The sequence below is a fragment of a genome, unplaced genomic scaffold (assembly GCF_019419815.1).
Source record: "Pyrus x bretschneideri cultivar Hongxiangsu unplaced genomic scaffold, Pyrus_bretschneideri_v1 Contig45, whole genome shotgun sequence".
Classification (NCBI taxonomy): Eukaryota; Viridiplantae; Streptophyta; class Magnoliopsida; order Rosales; family Rosaceae; genus Pyrus; species Pyrus x bretschneideri.
The window spans coordinates 3,871,108-3,881,836 of NW_025999779.1; the positions used below are offsets into that span (position 1 = coordinate 3,871,108).

At 36.9% G+C, this 10,729-nt stretch overlaps 2 protein-coding genes across 2 annotated transcripts; both read right to left on the minus strand.

The window, feature by feature from the left end:
• Window positions 1-4,015: 4,015 nt before the first annotated feature.
• On the minus strand, window positions 4,016-8,049 carry LOC103963584 (probable LRR receptor-like serine/threonine-protein kinase At3g47570). Its single transcript, XM_048567550.1, has 4 exons — window positions 7,661-8,049; window positions 6,305-6,858; window positions 5,898-6,117; window positions 4,016-4,307 (listed from the first exon to the last, which is right to left on the minus strand). The coding sequence occupies exons 1-4, from the start codon at window positions 8,047-8,049 to the stop codon at window positions 4,016-4,018; spliced, it is 1,455 nt and encodes a 484-aa protein (XP_048423507.1).
• Window positions 8,050-9,341: 1,292 nt separating this feature from the next.
• Window positions 9,342-9,894, minus strand: LOC103933644 (putative receptor-like protein kinase At3g47110). Its single transcript, XM_009343337.2, has one exon. It carries the CDS (start codon window positions 9,892-9,894, stop codon window positions 9,463-9,465), a length of 432 nt encoding a protein of 143 aa, XP_009341612.2. The 3' UTR covers window positions 9,342-9,462.
• Between the last annotated feature and the right edge of the window lie 835 nt (window positions 9,895-10,729).

The following is a 10,729-nucleotide window of genomic DNA, read 5'->3' on the forward strand; positions in this document are numbered from 1 at the left end:
AATAAGATACCAAGTTTCTTTGTTGTTTTTTCTTTTGGCTGTGAAAATAATAAATCAATTGTCTATTACACAAATACATTAGAAAGAAAACTCACCGGCGCCGTGTCTAAGGCGGCTTTTTTGTTTAATTCTAAGTCATGCAACAATACACACAGATGGCCCAGTAAGAGAAAAAATTTCAAGACTAGTTACAATGCCTTGAATTTTACAAGAGCAATGAATTAAAATATTTCAAGAGTAGTTACGATGACTTGAATTTTACAAGAACAAAAACAACAACAACAATAAAGCCTTATCTAACGAAGTGTGGGGTTGGCTGTATGAATCCTAGAACGCCACTGCACTGAGCCATGTTTTCCCTTAGATCCAAGTACTCCAAGTCTTTTCTTAGAGTCTATTTCCAAGTCTTCCTTAGTCTTCCTCTAACACTTCGGCCCTGAACTTCTGTCTCGTAATCTCATCTTCCAACCAGAACGTCTATAGGCCTTCGTTTCACATGTCCAAACCACCTTAACCTATTTTCTCTCATATTTCCTTCAATCTCGGCTACTCTTATTCTACCTCGGATATCCTCATTCCTAATTCTATCCTTTCTCGTGTGCCCACACATTCAATGAAGCATTCTCATCTCCGCTACACTCATTTTATGTACGTGTTAATGCTTCACCGGCCAACATTTCATGCCATAAAGCATTGCTGGCCTTATTGGCATCCTATAAAAAATTTCCTTGAGCTTTGGTGGCATACGACAGTCGCACAACACACCTGATGCACTCTTCCACTTCATCCATCTAGCTTGTATTCTATGGTTGATGTCTCCATCAAACTCTCCATTCTTTTGCAAGATAGATCCTAGGTAGCAAAAGAGGTCGCTCTTTGGTACTTCCTGATCTCCAATCCTCACCCCTAACTCATTTGAACCTTCGTTTTCATTGAACTTGCACTCCATATACTTTGTCTTTGACCGACTTATGCAAAGACCTTTAGATTCCAACACTTCTCTCTAAAGGTTAAGCTTCACATCTACTCCTTTCTAAGTTTCATCTATCAACACTATATCCTCTACGAAAAGCATACACCAAGAATATCATCTTGAATATGTCCACCATTGAATCATGTAACCTTACTTCGAATGGAATCTTAGCCTTGCTGAGCAAGACGCATTGCGATTTCCTCTTCTGTGGATGCACTAGAATATGATTCGGGACGGGAAGGGAAAGACTTTTCTCTCCGGTGGGCTTTCTCTCGTAAAGCCAAAGATGCCCCAAGACACAAGGTGCTCCACTTCTAGAATATTAAGTAACTAATTGGTGAAGAACGAAGGTTAACTTAAAAGAAGTCATTCATTAGCGTCATCCATTACCAATGCAAAAAGGTAAGGACTTAAAGATGAGCCTTAATGTAACCCTACCATTATGGAAAAACTTTTGGTTTGTCCTTCATAAGTTCTTAGGGCAGTCCTTGCTCCATCATACACACCCTTGACTTTTACAAGAACAACTAAATAATTATTGGGAAAAGTTTAATGAATTAAAAATTCAAGCAAAATAAGAAAGTTCGTAACTTGGTCCAAAAATTTGAGTGGAAGGAAAAAGATTCAAGCAATCATAGCAGTGTGCATAATGGAAGAAATCTTAACCTCGGAAAAAAAAAATAAGAAGAAAAGAGAGAGCTTCATTGAGTTAGTGGTGGAAAATTTTGAGTGGGTGGTCAAACAATTATGCTACTCTGTGAATCAATGAATCATGTAATCATTCTGTCTAATTCTAGATGGTGAAACAATGAATCATGTAATCATTTTTGGATATTTTTCATAATAAAATAGACGATTAGGCGATATTTGCTCCTCAGAGTATGACGATGGATGTAGGGGAGTAGGACGTGGAACGTCCCCTACATCAAAACATTTGGATCAATTTGCCAATGAACCGCAATTATTCAAAGACAATATTGTTGCTTGTTCATTGTATTGAACTAATTAAAGCCAATGCAGCAGACTATGATTTCCTAAATCTTAATTCTTTGAGAGATAATGAGGTTGTTTGCGTAGAAATTAAAATTTGGAAGCTCTAAATCATATTATTGTCCGTTCGAATATACAGTTTTTTGTAATTGATATTCATTAGTTTATTTCGGGCACCAAGGACCTCTTACAGAATTCATTAACTACTACAATTTATAAGACACTTCATCAGTCTGTAATTCATTAGCTACGAACCAATAATAAATAGGAGATTAGGACATTCCAAGGAAATGAAATAGACTGAAATGATGACAGTCACTACTGCAATTAGGATTATGTCGTATATCGTCGAGCGCTATTTGGTTATAAACAGAAAATAATGCAAAAAAAGGTAACTATTTCAGACCCAGAACATCAAAAGCAATTTTCTTCTATCTACAACTCCAATTACGGAGACAAAATTCGTTCAACAAAAAATTGAATTTCACATAAGCGCAAGATAGCTCTTCAGTCGGAATACTTTTACTACTACAGGTTAATTAAAGGAATGATCGGTATGATGAACGAAGAGAGATTAATGAGAGTTCAAAAAAATGGCGCAACTAGGGCATCCCATCACTTCCACCCAAATTCTAATGCACCTGACTCTTCTCTAGTAGTACCATACAAAACAGAGAAAGCATAAAGAGAACAAACTTAAAGGAGTCTATGATGATTGAGATTACAAAACAAATTTATTCTCGTATACTACAAAGGTTCTTCTTCTTGAATTTTGATGAAAAATTCCATGATTGCTCGAGTATTGTGACATGTTGTTAGACATATATTCAGGCCATTATCAATTCTTAAAGAGTGAATATGACAACCAAAACGAGTTGTTACACGCTTATGAAAATTCTTGAACACATTCATGACTTCACTCTTATACCTGAAAAGATTTAACCAAGTGATTCTTGAATAATCATCCACAAAGGTTATCAAATACTTATAGCCATCAAAAGATTAAATTTTTGGTCCCCAAATATCCTAGTGTACAAGCTCAAAAAGTTTACTAGCTCTACACAAAGAAGAAATGAAAGGCAATCTAGCTGATTTGGAGAAGTGACAAGAAGTCCGTCCGCCAACTACTCTGATTCACTTAGTAGTCCTTTAAAAACAATTAAGTCAGTTAAGCGCGGACGCAGCAAGAATACAAGGACAGCAACATGTAATAAGGAAAAGCAATACTGCAGTAGACGCCACAAAACAATAAGATGAAACAGAAAACACCTGTGTTTATAGTATACAAAGACTGACCGAAATTTCATGGTTAAAGATCAAACAACCTGACTAACAAAACTGATCATTATTAACAACTTGCAACACAAAAATTGACCGCATAACCATATGAACAACATTGCAACCAATACTTTGGGTGTTACGAGAGACAATTGAACATTGCATGAAAGAATATATTAATTCGGACTTGCCAAGCAAGATCAAAAGCTCTGAAATGTGTTATATTCATTTTTGGAGGTATCATATGCAGCAGAGCAAGAAAACAGGAAGTGAAAACCGGAACTGTTGTGTAGTCTATATGCATCATACAGTTAGCCTTATGGGATAAATCATAGCATGCTGCCATGCTGTTTAACCATCTCAGCTTCAAATAACATAAAACTTATTTTCCTGATTGATCTGCAAGATAGTTCTAGAGTATGAATACTTTTGCTACTGCTAATAAGCTACTCTTCTAAATCTAACATATAAAAAAACATAGGATAGGTATGATATGATGACCGTTAGCTGCCATTGAGTTGCCCTAGACAAACAAGGGCAAGAAAACGTTCTTAACTTTCTGCCATATAATTATAGAATGCCGAGTTCAACCTCACAAGTTGTTACACACACTGAAAAATAAATAACCTTAATTCAAATAATTTCTTGCTTACAGATGAGGCTATAGATTGAGAGTAAGTGACAAACCTTGTACAATCTTGTATGTTACTAGCTTCTTTTTTTTTCTAAATATACGTCAGTGTCTAATTCCATTCACTTTGTTGACAACAACGTCTATAAGCATCCACTGTCCTCGGGATATATTTCAGAGCATGAGAGTCCTATCAGCATCACTGAAACCAAACATTCCTCCAATCTTTTTCCCCGGACTGCGCTGTGATCCTGATATCTTGTTATTGGTCTTCCTCGTGTGTCATTGCGGTATCTGTCATAATCAGAATCTGTATCGCCCCCTTCAATGAGCAATGCAGGGTCAGCTATGTCCACAACATGGTCAGGCATCGCCCTGGCTGTGAATTTGTGAATGCTTATACCATCTCCAAACATGGCATCTGTAGGTCTTTTCCTATGAATATTTCTATCTAGCAACAGTATTCCAACGCTATAAACATCTCCTAGGATCGAGATTTAGCCTCCCATGCCAAACTCTGGCATTCAATACTCACATGTGGATGTCAAAGACTCACAATCAAATATTTTGAATGCTTCTTTTTAAGGGCAAAGAGGAGTTATCCTTTTTCTTAGACCAAAAAAAAAAAAAAAATCTTTTTTCTGTTTTCGTTTTTAACATTAGAGACTTAAGTTGGCTACTAAAAAGCTATTAGGAAGGAAATACGAGAATCCTCGAAAATCATAGGTGGAGGAATGTAGTCTATGGAACCCTCTAACCTGGTTGACTTGGTTTGACTTTGGGAGGGACGATCTAGTTTACATCCTAGTATAATGCTAGAGCAATTGCACTGCTCCCTAAATCACCTCATGCTAACTTTTCAGACAAAGAATTGACTGTATAAGCATATATATGACGAACTCTGAGGAGTTCTCGGTGTCTTCTTGGAATATGGAGATGTGCTGGAATACCTGGTTCAATAGACCCCCATCTTCATTGGTCCACATTCTCAACAAAGATGGCTTACCCTGTCCTTAGTAATGTCTTTTGTACTGGTGGTGTGAGGGGATGACGCCTTTGCATTTCGTTGCAGTATCTTATGATCTGTACCACATTACACTACTTCTAGTTTCTTTTATTTTGCTGCTTGCTTGCCTCTTCTGTGGGCTTTCTTTGTACTTATGGCTTTTGCCCTAGTAATGAAAACTCTGAGGAGTTCAGATAGACTATATCGAAAGTTAGATGAAGGAATATTATTTAGGATATATCAAGCAAATCAAAATAGACTGAAATAGTGCCGGGTTACAACAGTCCCTTCTGCTGCAATTAGGATTATGTCACATATCGTGGAAACTGGTTGGATTTAAACAGAAACTAATACAAAAATACAAATATTTTAGCCATACAACATAAGTAATTTCACAGATCAAAGTGCAAGCTATCTCCTTAGTCGTAATACTTTTACTATTCCTAGGCTACTAATCTCAATTCAAAAAGTAAAAGTAAAGTATGATGAAAGAAGAGAGAAATGACACTAAAAAACAGAGATTATACTCGACCTAGGCGAGACAAGGGGCATCGCATGACTTTCACACAGATTATACTCGACCTAGCTCTTCTCTAGCAGTAATACGATACAAAACAGAGAAATCGTTAACAGAACAAAACAATATTCCCTTATTTTGGAATATAATTATAAAATGCTGAGATCAATTTTACGTACTGTCATACACATTGGTATATATACCTATCTTTAGCAAAATTATGTTCTGGCATATATGAGTCTAAAGAGTGAGATTAAGAAAACAAACTTAGCCCAATCTCGTATATTGTTAGCTTCATCTTCTTAAATTCATAAATGAGTCTCTAACTGCCTTCATTTTGTTGACAACAATATCCATATGCATCCGCTCTCCTGGGGATATTTTAGAGCATGCGAATCCTATCTGCATCACTGAAACTAAACATTCCTCCAATTTTCTTCCTTGGAGTAGGCCGCGGTTATGACGACTTTTAATAGGTTTTTCTTGTACCTGCTTTTCGTACCTGTCATCAATATCATCTGCATCGTCTCCTTCAATGAGCAATGAAGGGTCAACTATGTACGTGGGATGATCAGGCATTGCCATGGCTGTGAAATTGTGAATACTTATACCATCTCCAAGCATTCCATCAGTAGGTCTTTTTCCCATGAACATTTCTAGCAGCAGTATTCCAAAGCTATAAACATCTCCTAGTATGGATACTTCGCCTCCCATGCCATACTCTATCGTTCAACACTGACATTAGGATATAACAGTTATGAATCCAAATCTTATTTAAGAGTTTGCTGATGCTTTTCTTTCCAAGGAAAAGAGGTCATTTTCTATTTTCTTCCATACCAATAGAGACTTAATTCGGCTACTAGTAAGTTATTAGGGGAAAAAAATATTGAGAATCACAAAAACGCATACCCGAAGGAATGTAGCCAATGGAACCCTTTAGCCTAGCTGACATGGTTTGACTTTGAGAGGGATTGTACGCCGCTTCCAAGAGGAACCTTGCTAAACCAAAGTCACCAACATGAGCCACCATATCTTCATCAAGGAGAACATTGCTTGGCTTTAGATCACAGTGAACAATTGCCGTATCGCAATGGTGGTGGAGGTAATCCAATGCAGAAGCAACATCAATTGCAATATTGAGTCTTTGGATAAGGCTCAACCTCTTGCCTTGAGATTCCTCATCATGCAACCACACGTCTAAACTTCCATTTACCATGAACTCGAAAGCTAGACTTTTGAAGTCATTGCGCTGATTGTCAATGCTTGAACAAGCAGTTATGATCTTGAGAAGATTATGGTGACTTACACTTCTTAAAGCTTCACAGTCACGAATGAAACTCTTGGAAGCTCCTTGTTGTTGAAGATTTAATGCCTTAACTGTAACTACAATTCCATCACTAGGGAGTACTCCTTTGTAAACAGAACCAATACTTCCTGAACCAATCAGATTTTCTCTAGAGAACCTGTTAGTTGATTCAACAAGTTATGACTAAGAGACACCTGATTTCCAATCCTTATAAGAATGTGAGCTTTCAAGTATACCTCTTGACTTCTTAAGCATTGAACGAGCAACAATAATGCATGACATAGCAATTATGAAGTCAAGTGCACATGCTACAGGGACGACTACTTTTGGGGCAAGTAGTCCTGGAGATGAATGAGGCTGTATGTTGGGGCATGCAAGTAAAGGTAATTCTGATCTGCCACCACATAGCTTAGCATTTCCAAGAATTGAGAGACCAGTTGCATTTGAAAAGATTCCTTCTTCAGGCATTTTACCCATAAAATTATTATGAGAAAGATTGAGATGCTTGAGAAATTTGAACTTTCCTATAAATTCAGGAATTTGCCCAGAAAAGTTATTGCTTGAGAGATCCATTCATTCCAAACTTCTCAAACTTTGAAGAGAGTGAGGAAGTGTTTCTTCAAATTTGTTATCTTCAAGGTGCAGGAGCTGCAACATAATACAATTGCCGAGTGTCGTGGGGATCACACCAGATAAGTTGTTTCCCGATATATCTAGCTCCGCTAGATTTACCAAATTACCCACTTAAGATGGTAGTAGACAAGACAAATGATTGTTAGAAATGCGCAAATAAATTGAGAGGGACAAAAGTCCAATAAGCTCTTTAGGTATGGTGCCTGTTAGATTGTTACTAGAAAGGTCAAGCATGAGTAGGTGTTGGAGGTTTCTTATACTTGGAGGCATATTTCCCTCAAAACTATTATCGTTCACGAAGAGCTTTGTCAACGAAGTCAAGTTACCAAGGGAGGCTGGAAATGAACCCGGAAAATTTATTGTCATCTAAATACAGTTCTTGTAAATTCTGAAGCCTCCCAATTTCTTTAGGGACATGACCAACGAAATAGTTAGAATTCATTTGAATAACGGTCAAGTTTACAAGATTCCCAATGCCTCTGGGGATGCTTCCATGTATCAAGTTTTTCTCCATCGTAAGAGATACAAGCTGGGTAGAAGGGTTGGATATGGATGCTGGCAATTTACCTCCAAGTTGATTATTGTAAAATGCTAACACCTCCAGACTAGTACAATTGGCCAAGAAGCTGATAAAATTTAGATCGCCAGTGTAACTAGTTCCGAGTCTATTGGCACCAAAGTTTAGCCTGACTTGTGTACTACTTGAATGCTCCATCCTTGCTGAAACATAGAGCAAATAAGATACCAAGTTTCTTTCTTGTTTTTGTTTTTTTGGCTGTGAAAATAAGAAATCGATTGTCGATTACACAAATACATTGGAAAGAAAACTTACCGACGCCGTGTCTAATAAGGCGGTTTTTTTTGTTTAATTCTAAGTCATGCAACAATAATTTCAACACACATATGGACCAGCAAGATAAACTATTTCAAGAGCAATTACGATGCCTTGAATTTTACAAGAGCAATAAATTAAAATATTTGAAGAGCAGTTACGATGCCCTTGAAGTTTACAAGAGCAACTAAAGTTTAATTGTTGGGAAAAGTTTAGTTGATGAATTAAAAATTCAAGCAAAATAAGAAAGTAGGTAACGTGGTAAAAAATTTAAGTGGAAGGACAAAGAATTCAAGTAATGATAGCAGTGTGCATAAAGGAAGAAATCTTATCCCCGGAGAAAAAAAATAAGAAGAAAAGAGAGAGCTTCATTGAGTTAGTGGTAGAAAATTTTGAGTGGATGGACAAAGAATTCAAACCATTATGCTGTGATTCAATGAATCATGTAATCACTTTTGGATCTTTTTCATAATAAAATAGATGATTGTGCAATATTATTTCCTCGGAGTATGACAATGGATGTAGGACGTGGAACATCCCCCACATCAAAACATTTGGATCAATTTGTCAATGAACCGCAATTATTCAGAGACAATATTGTTGCTTGTTCGTTGTATTGAACTAATTAAAGCCAATACAGCAGACTATGATTTCCGAAATTTCAATTCTTTGAGAGCTAATGGGGTTGTTTGCGTAGAAATTAAGATTTGGAGGCTCTAAATCATATTATTGTATGTTCGAATATACAGATTCTTGTAATTGATTTCCATTCATTTATTTCGGGTACTTCATCAGTCTGTAATTCATTAGCTACGAACCAATTATAAATAGGAGTTTAGGACATTCGAAGCAAATCAAATAGACTGAAATGGTGGTGGTCACTTCTGCAATTAGGATTATGTAGTATATGTCGAGCGCCTTCTGGTTATAAACAGAAAATAATACAAAAAGGTTACTATTTCGGACCCAGAACATCAAAAGTAATTTCCTTCTATCTACAACTCCAAATATTGAGACAAAACTAGTTCAACAAAAAATTGAATTTCACATAAGTGCAAGATAGAGTAGAATACTTTTACTACTACCAGGTTACTCATGTCAAAAAGTAAAAGTAAAAGAATGATCGATGAACGAAGAGAGAAACGATAGTTAAAAAAATGGCTAGACTAGGGGCATCTAATCAGTTTCACACAAATGTACTGCACCTGGCTTTTCTCTAGTAGTAGTACCATACAAAACAGAGAGAGCATAAACAGAACAAACTTATTCCTTTCTCGTGTACTACAAAGCTTTTTCTTATTGAATTTTCAGATACGAGTCCCTTATTGCCTTCATTTTGTTGACGACGACGTCCATAAGCATCCGATCTCCTGGTGAAATTGCAGAGCAAGAGAGTCCTATCCGCACCACGATAACCAAGCATTCCTCCAAGCTTCTTCCTTGGACAGAGCTGCGGTCCACATATTTTATAATTGGTTTTTCATGTACATCATTTCTGCATCTGTCATCATTATCATCTGCTTCTTCTCTTTCAAAGAGTAATGCAGCGTCAAGTATTTCACCGGCATTGTCGGGCATTGCCATGGCTGCGAATTGGTGAATGCTTAGACCATCTTTGAACATGTCATCTGTAGGTCTTTTTCCTGCAAACATTTCTAGCAACAGTATTCCAAAGCTATAAACATCTCCTAGTGTGGAGACTTGGCCTCCCATGCCATACTCTGCCATTCACTACTCGCATTAGGATGTCAGTCAAATGTTTAGAATTCTAAATTTATTTCAGTGTTTTCTGATAATTCATTTTCAAGGCAAAGAATCATTTACGTTTTTCTGTTTTATTAAATACTAATACAGACACAACTAAGTTGGCTACGAATAAGTTAACGGGAAGAAAAAGGATAACCAAATAAATTCATACCAGGAGGAATGTAGCCTATGGAACCCTTTAGCACAACTGACATGGTTTGACTTGGGAAGTCGTTATTTGATGCTTCCAAGAGGAACCTTGCTAAACCAAAGTCACCAACATGAGCCACCATATCTTCATCAAGGAGAACATTGCTTGGTGAACAATTGTCGTATCACCATGGTGGTGGAGGTAATCCAATGTGAAGGTTAATAACTCTTGGTATATTGATAATGGTTGCAGTAATCACATGACAAGTGATGAGAGGTTGTTAGTCAATATCCAGAGAAATTTGACTTCCAAAGTGAAAATGGGAACTGGAGAAATTGTTCAGGTAGCTAGAAAAGGAACTTTGGTGATAGAGACCAAATTGGGAAGAAAACATATACAAGAAGTGATGCTTGTTCCTGGACTTGAGGAGAATCTTTTTAGTGTTGGACGGATGATGGAACATTGTTATTACTTGGTGTTTGGAGGAAATGTAGTGAATATTTTTTATGGCTGGTCACTTGACAATTTGGTAATAAGAGTACAAATGACTAATAATAGGTGTTTTCCTTCGACAATGGTGCTTGCAACACAGTTTGCACTAAGAGCTAGTGTCACACATTGCTCTTAGATATGGCATAAGAGATTGGGACATTTGAATGAGAGAAG

What these genes read in the sequence shown, in the direction of transcription:
- LOC103933644 (XM_009343337.2), bottom strand. Translation starts at nt 9,894, where the DNA reads ATGGCAGAGTATGGCATGGGAGGCCAAGTCTCCACACTAGGAGATGTT.
- LOC103963584 (XM_048567550.1), bottom strand. Translation starts at nt 8,049, where the DNA reads ATGGAGCATTCAAGTAGTACACAAGTCAGGCTAAACTTTGGTGCCAAT. An exon ending in TTCATTTCCAGCCTCCCTTG is followed by an intron (nt 6,859 to 7,660) that starts GTAACTTGACTT and finishes ATCAACTAACAG; the next exon opens with GTTCTCTAGAGAAAATCTGA. An exon ending in GCAGATGATATTGATGACAG is followed by an intron (nt 4,308 to 5,897) that starts GTACGAAAAGCA and finishes AAATATTCATAG; the next exon opens with GAAAAGACCTACAGATGCCA.